The 12,725-nt window shown below is 34.8% G+C and overlaps 1 protein-coding gene across 1 annotated transcript in view; it reads right to left on the bottom strand.

Moving 5' to 3' along the window:
* Nucleotides 1–343: 343 nt before the first annotated feature.
* DNAH7 (dynein axonemal heavy chain 7) overlaps nt 344–12,725 on the bottom strand; it is a 371,101-nt gene continuing 358,719 nt past the window's right edge. Inside the window, exons 62-63 of the mRNA XM_044669069.1 lie at nt 1,171–1,274; nt 344–550 (exon numbers count right to left, since the gene is read on the bottom strand). Coding sequence (XP_044525004.1) covers nt 344–550; nt 1,171–1,274 — 311 coding nt within the window. The remainder of the gene's footprint in view (nt 551–1,170; nt 1,275–12,725) is intronic.

Genomic DNA, 12,725 nt, shown 5'->3' with positions numbered 1-12,725 from the left:
CTTTAAAAAATTTTTAAAGCTGGAAATGATTAAATATGGTTTTTGTTTGTCAACAGTGGTGTGTTCATTTTATGTATGTTCCTAATGCATAAGGAACTCCCCCAAAATAAAGTTATTCAAAAGAGCAAATAAATTGTTTAGTTTCTTTTATTTCAAACATTTTCTTTAAATGCAGCTATTGTACGAGTTAAAAATATTTTGTTGGCTATATAAATATGTTCACAATCTCATAAATCTAGTCAATTATTTAAAATTTAAAAAAGGTTAGTTTAAAAAGTATACTTATTCTCAACCCAATGTGGAGAGAAAAGGTTATATCTACAGTAAAATGTAACTTTTAAGGCTATGAACTAAGCTGACAAAGCAGTGCCACACCCCTTCCAATCCAGTGTTCTGGAGGTTTATCTGAAGGCAAAATCATTGCAATCACAAAGTTAGTAGAATGGCCAGTAGTTGATAATGTTCCTCTCCGCTCACTTGTTTTATAGACGGGGGCAATGTAACTAGGCCGTTCTGGTATTTCTGACCGCTTACAAGGCTTCAGCCACATCTGTAAGGAATTGGGAGAAAAGAAAGTTTGTTATCCCTAGATGTATAGTGTCTACAAATAGGTGGCAACAATTTTAAATTGACCATTTCTTCTGATAGAGTAACAAAAGTTTTCTGTCATTTTCAGAAATCTTGTTAATTAGTTTCATCCTTTAATAAAACATACTTCTTTTGATTTTCAGTATATGTTGTAGGATTCCACAAAAGTCAAGACTTGAACATGGGTGGGAGTCTTCCCTACCCTATATCTTTGACCTGATTTGGGGATGAATCTTCAGAATGGAAACAAATTTAAGTCTAGTATGAACAGACCCAAAAAGGTATACAGCCCAACTGTCATTTTCTCAAGGAGCTGCTGTTTATTATAAGGCTTACTTACTGCCTAAAGAAATGAGCCTGTTTTTTCCTTGACCAGAACATAACATATCCAAGGAAATCATCTACTTCAAAGACTTAAGCCAGATTTATTGCTTAAAAATATTTTAGGAAACCCTTCCTTTTTGAGCCATTTGGAGGCAAAAGCTACATTATGGTATTATTAATAAGCGTCTTGACATTAAGAGTAAAGCATTTCATATTCTCTCATAAAATTCATATGAGTGTTCATAGAAAAATACTGACCACAGGAACTGTATCATACAGGATTTTGGGATAAGATTCTGCTAATTTCTTGATGTTCCGATTCCAGGATGCTCCATCTAGAAACAATCCGTAAATGTACACACCTAATTTTAATTAAAAAAGACGTTTTAATAGAAGAAATACCATCAGTTTATCTTCAGTTCTTTAATTGTTTAGATAGATAGATTTAGGTTCTATCAAACTAAATAGGTAGAGTTACTATACATTCTTACACACATTTTGGAAATGCTAATAAGCCTAACTCCTGAAGCCAAAATAAAAGCAAACAGTATGGACATGCTATAGTAAAAGACTCTTTCCTTAAACTTTGAATAATGAGGTCAATAGGATAGAGATAGAGACTGGACATTTGGTATGGGCCACTCTCAGGTAAGGTTTCTTATGTAGAGATCTCTTCACCTTAGCACAGAGGTTGCTCAGGGTTATAAAGACTATAAGACAGAGGCAAGAAGTGAACCCTAAATACTTCTTGCTGACTTTCCACTATGCCATGCTGTCTCAGTGAATTAAGGAAAGAAAATTGAAAATCAGTTAAGAAGTAGAGTACCTCAGAGAAGTAAGACAAAGTTCTATCTGGCTGATGCTTCTTAGTCTCCTTTGTGAGATCATCAGTTTGGTTCCACCCTCTAAATATGGTATCCCCTGGGCTCTTTCACTGTACTATCTTGGTGATAAATAGCTCTTAGATCAATAGATTCAGGCCCAATCTATTCTGGAATTCCAGTCCCTCATTACCACTTGCATGTATAATAAGCATAACTCAAATTCAACACATCCAAAGGAGGTTTTATTCTTTCTTTCCATTCCCTAAGTCCCACATTTTTTCTTGAGGATACCACCAACCTTCTAATCACTAAGGCTCACAATATTGAAAGCATCCTCTTGTTTTCCTTTTTTATTTTCCATTCCTCATATGAACTGTGATCTTTTATCCAATCAGTTGCCAAGGTATTGACTCTATCTCCATATTATAGTTCACATCTATCTTTTCAGTTAAATAGCTGCTACTCTAGTTCAAGCCTTAAACCTCTTCCCTAGACTACTTAAGTTCTTTTTTGAACCTACTCTTCATGTAGTTGTCCAGTTGGTATTTCTAAAGCTCGGGTCTTATGGTGTATGCTAATCCTCTGCTTAAGAAGCTCCCTCTTTCCTTTAAGATAAAAGAAAAATTCTTTTTGGTATTCACACATTCATATTCTTTTCATTACTTGCCTTGTCAAATTCTTGGCTCAGCTCAAGTGCTAATTCATTGGGATCCAGCTTAGCCTGATATCATAGTCGCTATTGTTTTTTCTCTGGAAATATTATTGTATTTAGTTTTCTGTCTACACATTGAAATGTTTATTGAATGATTGGTAACAATCCCAGGATTGAAACCTGAACATCATGTGATTCTTCTCCATTCTACATCTAGTCAGTTGCTTAATCCTATCAATTATCCTCTCTTTTCCTGTATAGTGCCATCACAAATATAGTGAGATGTAAACTGAATCATTTTTGCTTGATAATACAGATTCCCAGTTATTATTAGCCTCATGGTAATTCCAGAATATTTTTAAATGAAATTCATAGACATTAGGATGAATTCTAAATTGTAGTTAGAAAAGAAAAATTGACAACAAAATAGAATCTATGAAAGAGAAATTAACAGATTTGGAACATGAAAACCAAAGAAAAATTTGACAGAAGAGAAGAAAAAGGCAATTGACCTTGAAGACAAACTATGCAGAAAAAACATAAAAATCATAGGTTTTATAGGACACCATGAAAATTGTTTAAAATATGATTATCATAATGCAAGGAATAATATAAGAAATGGGGTGTGTATGTGTCCATTTCTCACTTTCTTGTAGTCCTTGAGATTCTCTGTAATGCCCCCCAAAACTTCATCACCTGTACACCTGCAAGACCACATCAACCCTGAAATACACATCATTGGTACCCTTTGCCTCTGGGACTCTTGATTGAAGGACAGAGTAGCAGATTTCCTCTCAGAACCTCTGAATTAGAATGTTAGGACTGGAAAGAAACTTAGACTATCTAGTCGAATCCCCTCATTTTACAGATGAATAAATTGAGGCCAAAGGAGGCTAATATCTATCAATTATCAACAACTTAGTAGATTGTGCCTGTGTTCATACTTCGATAGTTGACTTAATGGTCTCTTTATTTAACTGATGGCTGCCATCCTCATTGAGGGCTATTAGCATGTTAAATGCTTGTTAGTGCCACTAACATAATGAAAATGCATCACTTGAGAGAATCCACACTCACCACCAGAGGAAACTGCATCAAATTTCAAAGTATGTTGTGGTTAAGTTGACACTTTCAGTGATGAGCAAAATTTGCAAGCAACCTAAGAATGACTGTTAAATACGATGGAAAGGAAATTCAAGTATCTTGGCTCTATTCCACTTTTACCAGAAATAGCCAGAGAGAAAGGAGTAACATATGCCAAACAAAACTAAACTAAACTAACCTGTAACCCAAAATGACATTCCATAAATGGGTGATCAAAATAAGTGAAGGATTTGAGATATTTCTATTTTTAAAAACTCAGGTGAGTGTTTACTATTCAATTTGTAAACAAAAGAAGTAGAATAAAGGTAAATAAGTTTATCCAAAAAAGAAATTGATGCAATTAACAATTTCATTTTTAGAAGCTATTATTGCATAGGGAGAAATTCACATAACTAGATCTTTAGGGTAGAAGAGTAAAAATAGGGATAATCAAATGATAAAAAGATCCAAGGAACAAAAGATTAAAAAAGAATGTAAAGAAACAGGAGAAGGGGAAGGCGTTGATGATATACCATGGATTAAATCTGATCCCTGCCAAGTCTGTGATTGAACAGTGATGGTGCTTCTTGTAGTAACTTGACAAGAGTTGGGGTGCACTGTGAGAAATGGAAAAAGATAGACTGGGACAGAGTATTTCTTTAAGTGGGAGGAGGGAGTGTTGCTGAAGAGCAATCCCATGGGGAAAGAGGTATGACTGATAGAAGATAGGAATTTTGTAGAGGGCTTCATGTGGGGAGTGTTCGTGCATTGAGAAGATATCTTTCTGAGAGTATTCCTTCATGGACAGCATTCTACACCAAGAGAAGGGAAAAATTAAGTCTAGAGATAGTTGGTAGTCGAAGTAATGGGAAAAACAAAGTCAGAGATGGGATGAAATGGGTCTTTGAGAACGATCATGGTAAAGACAGGGATTGGTTTTGTCCAAAGACTAAATCCAGTCATCTGTGGCTGCTTCCATCTGACATTGCTTCTCTCAAAGTTTCTTTAACATGCTTTTGTTGATGTCTTTTTAAAAAATATATTGTCATAGTTTTCCCTTAGCATTCGCCCTCCCTGGGAACCAACAAATAGTATTTTTAAGGCAAAACATGGGTTAAGTAAAAATAAAAAAGTAATTGTTAAATACATTGAAAAAATCTGAAAATGTGCAATGTGCAAGACTTGTGGGTTCTACCTCTGCAAAAGGATAGAGTGGGAATGTCTTCATTCTTCTTTCAAGCCATGCTTAGTCCTTATGATTTTATAATGTTTATTTTTGATTTTTTTTTTGGTATAGTCAGTATGTATATTGTCTTCTTGGCTTTGCTTAGTTTCACTCTAACATGCTTCTCTATTCATCACACTTGTCATTTCTCATAACAGTACTATTCCAATACATTAATGTACCATTATTTGTTTAGCCATTCTCCAATCAATAAGCATCTCCTTTATTTCTTTGTTATCTTAAAAAGTGCTGTTATAAAGATATAAGGACTTCATTATCAATGGCCCCCTTGGAGCATAATAATCCTAGTAATGGAATCTCTGGATCAAAGGGCATGCATACTTTGGTTACTTTATTTGCATAACATTCATATTTATAAGAATGGAACCGAGTTCAGAAAGGGAAGACTCGGTAAAATCTACCAAAGATAATAACAAATAGGAAAGAGACTGCAAGCCTAGTATTTCAGAAGTTTTCATCTCATTAAGGAACAGAAAAACCACATAATTTCATAGTCCATGAATTACATACACACAAAAAAATACAGAATTGCCTGAAAGAGAAAAGAACAAGTTAAGGGCAACTTTTTGGAACAGGACATAGTAAAAATATTGCTAATAATAAGAAGTAGAAGGGAGGATTTCAAAACATTTATTTAACTGGGCAAGAAAAGAGAAAAGTAATAGCAAAATAAAAAATTAAGTAAGTAAAATTGAACAAATGAGCCAGAGTAGGTAAACAGAAATAGGAGAAAAGAGGGCCTGAAGAAATATATTTGCCTCAAAGAAGTACAAGCTAAAGCTAAACCGTATCAAGCTAAACTTTGTCAGGGACAAAGTACTGCCTTAAAAGAAGGTGATTAAAAAAGCAGTATATGAAAAATAAAAATATAAAATGAATAATTTCAATTTAAAGTATAAATGGAATAAACAATCCAAGAAAATAAAGGGAAATCAAAACCATCCTTCAGTAGTGTATAAGAAAGACATTTAAAAAGTATCTGGCATTACAAAAGTACTTAAATACTTATTGTCTAGTCGAAAATAAGACAGATACAGATTGAAAATGAAAGATTGGGAAAAAAAACTTAACTGTGTATTACCTGGGTCCAAAAAGGAAAAAGTTAAAGTCATGCTATAAGAAAAGGAAAAATGTAAACAATATTGGGAGGAAAACAAGGGCACAGTATTATAGTTAAAGGAACCACAGAGCCAGAAAAATATCTAGTTCAGTCCCTTCATTTTATAAAGGCCCAAAGAATGTAAGTAACTTGCCTAAGAAGACTATCAGTGATCAGCAGTTTAGTAGACTGTGCCTCTGTCCACACTTCAGTAGTCAACTTAATGCTGTCTTTCTTTAACTGATGGCTGCCATCCTTATTGAGCATGTGAAATGCTTGTTAGTACCACTAACAACAAGCTCTGATACTCATGTTTGTTTTTGCTTTCAGGATAATTGGATTTTTAATACTCTAAATTACCTAATGAGAACAGCTCTCAGTTAAATAAACCATTAGGTTGAGAACAGAAGTGTCAACCTAGGAACAATTTAATGACTTGCTTGCCAGTTGCTGATGAACATTAATGAGTTCACAGGCTTCACCCAAAACATATCTCACATCCATTTTGCAGACAGGTTTTAAAAAATAGATAGTTCTTCAGAAATTTTGCCAAACCTATTCAACACTAAGCAATATCTCACCCTCTTTATCTGTCTGCTTTAGAGGAAAAAGAAGTACAAAGTAAATTTGTTTCCAACTTAAAAGTTTCTCTTATTTGATTCAAAGAACAATGCCAGAAATGGGGGACACTAATCCTTCTCTCAGTGAGTTTATATTCTAGGGGAACGGAAAGTTATTCAAGAAGAGTTAAAATTAACATTTGAGCTGAGTTTTGAAGGAAGATTGGGCTTTCAAAAGCAGAGATGAGAAGGAAGTGAATTTGAAGAATGGCTTATGCAAATAAATGAAGTCTGAGATGAGATGTCTAAAGGAGGAAGAGAAAGAAGGAACGAGGGAGGAAGGAACTGAGGAAGGGAACATCTAGATGGCCCATGAATAGACTGCTGGTCCTAAAGTCAGGAAGACTTATCTTCATGAGTTTAAATCTAGCCTCATATATCAGTTGTGTTGACCCTAGGCAAATCACTTAACCCTGGTTGCCTCAGATTCATCATCTATAAAATGAGCTGAGAAAGAAATGGCAAACCATTTCAGCATTTTTGCTAGAAAGTCCCCCATGGGGTCATGAAGAATTAGGACCAAAATAAACGAAGAGCCACAAACATTCAGACACTGTGCTCAACTCTACAAATATTCTCTCATGACATGAGAGTAAACAAATTCACTGCCTTGTGATTCTGGATCTCTCCAAGTATTTCTCTTCATTGTCCAAAAGAGTTTCGCCTGAGACTCTATCCACTCCCCTGTCACTTAAAAAGTCAAGTCTGTCAGGAACATGTCATTTATTAATAAGCTTTTGCTTGGAGAAAAGTTCTGACCAGAAGAGTTCTTTCTACTAAAGCAGAAAATGTCTTTCACTTCAAAGTTTCCAACTGATCTGATCCTCACAAAAAACCTGGGAGTAGATGCCTTTATTATCTCTATTTTTCAGTTGAGGAAAGTGAGATAGGTTAAGTGGCTTGCCCAGGGTCATACAGATAGTCTGAGGCTAGATTTGAACTCAGTTCTTACTTCAGGTCAAGAGTTCTATCCACTGTACCCCCTAGCTGCTGCTTGTGCTCCGTGTGTGTGTGTGTGTGTGTGTGTGTGAGAGAGAGAGAGAGAGAGAGAGAGAGAGAGAACACGCACTTGCAGTTTAATTTTACATGAAGAAATTATGAGATAAGGCTAAGTAAGCCAAGTCATGAGCAGCCCAAGTGCCAAATTGGGGTTTTCCACTTTATGCTATTGGCATTAAGAAGTCATAGAAGGCTTTTGATGTTGGTCAGGCCTATGTCTTGGTACTGGTATGGAAGGTAGATTAAGGAGGGGAGAGACTAGGGGGAAATTAATTAGAAAACTATTACCAAAAAAAAAAAGCTATTACAATAGTTCTGGTCTGTGTAAAAGGATAGATAAATGAGATGTTATGGAGGTAAATTCCACGTGACTTAGCAACTAATTGAATCTAGGGGTAAAGGAGAAGGAAGAGTGAGGATAATTCTGAGTTAATCAGAGCATTTGGAAGAGAACAGATAAAGTTTGGATGAAAGCTGGATTTAAGGAGAAAGAAGAGATCCATTTATGTTGAGCTTCAGGTGTTGATGAGACATCAGTGTATAGATGTGAGGTGATAATATGGAATTTGAGAGAATAGGTCTCTTAAACCCCAAGAACTAGACATTAGATAGAGTAAGAAGAGAAATGGATCACCAAAAAAACTGAAGGAAAAAAAGATATATAGTAACTAAATCTCAATTTACAAGATGACACAAGTACAATCCCTATGAAATAGAAGAACTTGACTTCATAACCAGGTTTGCCACTCCTTAACCCAACACAAGTGCATACAAATTCACTAGCTTGTGATATAAGATCCAGCTGTGGGCATCTCAGTCCATTGTCCACAGCAATAGTTTAGCCTGAGAAGCCCCCTTTTTATTCTTTTTAAAAGCCAAATTAATTAAGCATCTGTTTAAAGAGAGGTTCTGATCAGAGGATTAGGGATGAAGTAAGGATGCTCATTACCATCACTTTTATTTAATATTGTACTAGAAATGCTAGCTTTAGCAATAAGAGAAGAAAAAAATGAAAGGAATTAAAGTAGGCAATGAGGAAACAACTTTCACTCTTTGCAGATGATATGATGGTATACTTAGAGAATACTAGAGAATCAACTAAAAAACAGTGGAAATAACTTTAGCAAAGTTACAGAATACAATATAAACCAACAAAAATCAGCATTTCTGTGTATTACCAACAAAGTTGAGCAGAGATAGAAAGAAAAATTCCATTTAGAATAATAATTTAGACAATATAAAACACCTGGAAATCTACTTGCCAAGGCAAACACAAGAATTATATGAACACAATTACAAAATACTTTTCATACAAATTAAGTCAGATCTAAACAAGTGGAAAAATATTAATTGCTTATGTGTAGTCCAAAATATTCAGTGCCATACCAAACTACCAAATAACTATTTTATAGAACTAGAAAAAAAGCAAAATTCACCTGGAAGAACAAAAGGTCAAGAATATCAAGGAATTAATGAAAAAAATCTGAAGGAAGGTGTCCTAGCAGTATCAGATCTCAAACTGTACTATAAAGCAGTAATCACTGGTCTGGGGCTGGCTAAGAAATAGAATGGTTGATCAATGGAATAGATTAGACACACCATATACAGGGATGAACTTTGCAACCTAATGTTTGATAAATCCAAATACCCAAGCTTTTGGGATAAGAACTCATAATTTTAACAAAAACTGCTGGGAAAATTGGAAAACAGTATGACAGAAACTAATTATAGACCAATATCTCACACTTTATACTAAGCTAAGGTCAAAATGGTTTTATGATTAAGATATAAAGAATGATACCATAAGTAAAAGAATTGAAGGGATGTCCCTTGATTGGGGAATGATAAATTGTGGTATATGGTGGTGGTGGAATACTTACTGTGCTGTAAGAAATGATAAGCAGGATGATTTCAGAAAAAGCTAGAAAGATTTACATGAACTGATTAAGAGCAAAATAAGCCGAAGTGGGAGAACATTGTATACCAGTGATTTCTAAAGTGGGTGCCACCGCCCCCTGGTGGGTGCTGCAGCAATCCAGAGGGGGCAGTGATGGTCACAGGTGCATTTGGGGGCCGTGAATAACTGTAAGGGGGTGGTGATAGTATGTGACAGGAGGCACCAAATAATATTTTTTCTGGAAAGGGGGCTGTAGACCAAAAAAGTTTGGGAACCACTGATCTATACAATAAGAGCATTACTGTATGTTGATCAACTGTGAAAGACTTGGCTACTTCTCAGCAGAACAATGATACAGAACGACTCTAAAGGAGTTATGACAAAGAATGCTCTCCACCTCTGGAGAAAGAACTGTTGGAGTCAGATGTAGATCAAAGCATACCATCTTTCATATTTGTTTATTTATGGTTTTATTTTGGGGTTTGGGCTTTATATGAGAATTCTCTTACAACAATGACCAATATGGAAGTATGTTTTGCATGATAATACATGTATAACCCAGATCAAACTGTTTACCACCTCCAAGAGAAGGGAGGGACATGAGGAAGGGAAACAATTTGGATCTTATAACTTCAGAAAAAGTATGTTGAAAATTGTTATTAATGTGTAATTGGGAAAATAAAGTGTCTTTGAAGAAAAAATATCTTATTAAATTTTAATTTTAATTAGAATTAATTAAATTATTTTAAATTAAAGTTAAATTAAATTAAATTAACTTTAATTTTATCTGGGATGAAGCCAAGGATGATAAAGTAGAAGCATCTGAGCTCTCCCAACATTTCAACTCCTTTAAAACAATTCCTCAAATCAACTTCTGAAGTAGCAGAACCAATAAAAGATTTGTGTGAGATATTCTAGCCCTAGACAATTTAGGAGATCAGAAGAAGTCTGTGACCTTGGGGTAATTTCTCACCTACAGTCCACATGACACCAACATCAGAGGTGAGATTTGGAGGTGACAAAAGCAACAGTTTCAAATCAGATGGCAAGTAAATTGGTTGAATGATCAAAGACTATAGAGGAATCTTGTGCTAGCTCTGGGCACAGGACAGTATTTGGCAATTCCATTGCCTATACCCACTTCTACCTCCAGGTCATAATTCCAGGGTCGAGAGGAGCACTTGCTATCCTAAGGAAGCAGAGGCCCTGAGGAGCACTGTAGCCTGCCCTTGTAAAAGAACAATGATGACACTCCTCCTCAGATGACATCGCCTTAGAAGCACCAAAAACTTCCAGTCTCCCAGAACTAGCTCCAAAAACAATGTGAAAAAATCTGAAGCTTAAAAAGACAGTGTGCTCTCCCTTTACCCCCACCCTGGGAACAGAATGAAATTTTAACATAAAGTTCAAAGTAAAAAAAGAGTCTGAAAAAATGAACAAATAAAAGAACCTGACCATAAAAAGTTACCATGGTAGCAAGGAAGATCAAGACACAAACTCTGAAGAAGACAATAATGTTCAAGATAGGTAATGCCTCAAAAAAATGTGACAGAAACCTAACAAGAATTCATAGAAGAGATAAAAATTATTTAAAAAATAAAATAAGAGTGGTCAATAAAACAGTAAAAGAAATGAGTGATACAAAAAATTATAAAAAGACATCTTGATAAAAGAGTCACAAAAAATATTTAAGAAAATAACAACTTCAAAAGCAGAATTGGCCAAATGGAAAAAGAGGTATGGCAGGACCTCATTTTACATGACCAATATTCTCCAAGACCCTGCAAAATTGCACATAATAGGGAACACCATTATTTATTTTATTTTTATTTTTTAGAAAAATTTTCCATGGTTACATGATTCACGTTCTTACTTTCCCCTTCACCCCCCCCCCTTTACTCCACCTTCCATAGCTGATGTACATTTCCACTGGTTTTAACATGTGTCATTGATCAAGACCGATTTCCATATTATTGACAGTTGCATTTGTGTGGTCGTTTTGAGTCTACACCCCCAATGACCGCATCAACCCATGTGTTCAAGCAGTTGCTTTTCTTCTGTGTTTCCACTCCTGTAGTTCTTCCTCTGAATGCGGGTAGCGTTCTTTTCCATAAATTCCTCAGAATTGTCCTGGATCATTGTATTGCTGCTAGTACAGAAGTCCATTACATTCTATTTTACCACAGTGTATCCATCTCTGTGTACAATGTTCTTTTGGCTCTCCTCCTTTCACTCTGCATCAATTCCTGGAGGTCTTTGCAGTTCACATTGAATTCCTCCAGTTTATTATTCCTTTGAGCACTATAGTATTCCATCACTAGCAGATACCACAGTTTGTTCAGCCATTCTCCAATTGAAGGGCATACCGTCGTTTTTCAGTTTTTTGCCACCACAAAGAGCGCGGCTATAAATTTAATAAATACTTCTTATACAAATATATCTAGGCACTTTACAACTTTTTTAGTCTTATCAGAGCTATGAGTATTACTATTCTTATACTTTAGATCTATTAATAATAATTAAATCATGTTAATAAAAAAAAAGAGAAGCACTGCTCTGACAGATATGACTTATTACAAGCAAGAACTCCAGACAAAGACAGATGTAGGAGCTATTTCGTGCAAAACAATATAATGCTCACACTATGCTTTTTATAATGAGAATGAACATGATTGGGTGAACTGCTGCAAGACTTTAACTTCACTTGGGGAAATGGTGTGAATTTAGCATGTAATTAAGTTTTTTTTAATTTTACATATTTTTCTACCTTTTAAAAATTAATCTTGTGTACCTGAATTCACATATGTAATTTGTGTTAAAATAAGGTCCTACTATACAAAATTTCACTCATGAAAATGACTTTAAAAAGCAGAATTGGCAAAATGGGGGAAAATGGTACTAAAGCTCACTGAAGAAAATAAGTCACTAAAAATATAATTGGGCAAGTGCAAGTTAATGATTCCATGACACATAAAGAAAAATAAAACAAAGTAAAAAAATGAAAAAGAAAAGAAAAAGTGTAATATCCGAAAAACTAACCTAGAAAATAGATGATTGGAGTACTTGAAAGCCATGATCAAAGAAAGAGCCTAAATATTGTATTTTAAGAATTTGTCAAGGAAAACTGTCCTGTTATTCTAGAACAATAAGATAAGACTGAAATGAAAAAGAATCTACCCATCACCACTTGACATTTTGTAATTTTTTCTAACTCTTACTTGGTTTTAAAATCTTTCCTTTCCCAGAGATCTGAGGAGTATACTATTCTGTGTTTATTTTAATTTACTTATAGTTTCCTTCTTTATATTCAAGTCATTCACCCATCTGAGTTTATCTTGGTACCCATCATCACTTGAAAGAGATCCCAAAATGAATGTTTCCAGGAATATTATA

This window comes from Gracilinanus agilis, chromosome 3, assembly GCF_016433145.1.
Source record: "Gracilinanus agilis isolate LMUSP501 chromosome 3, AgileGrace, whole genome shotgun sequence".
Classification (NCBI taxonomy): domain Eukaryota; kingdom Metazoa; phylum Chordata; class Mammalia; order Didelphimorphia; family Didelphidae; genus Gracilinanus; species Gracilinanus agilis.
Note: the sequence above shows the minus strand (reverse complement) of the source record. Positions and strands in the feature narration are given on the sequence as shown.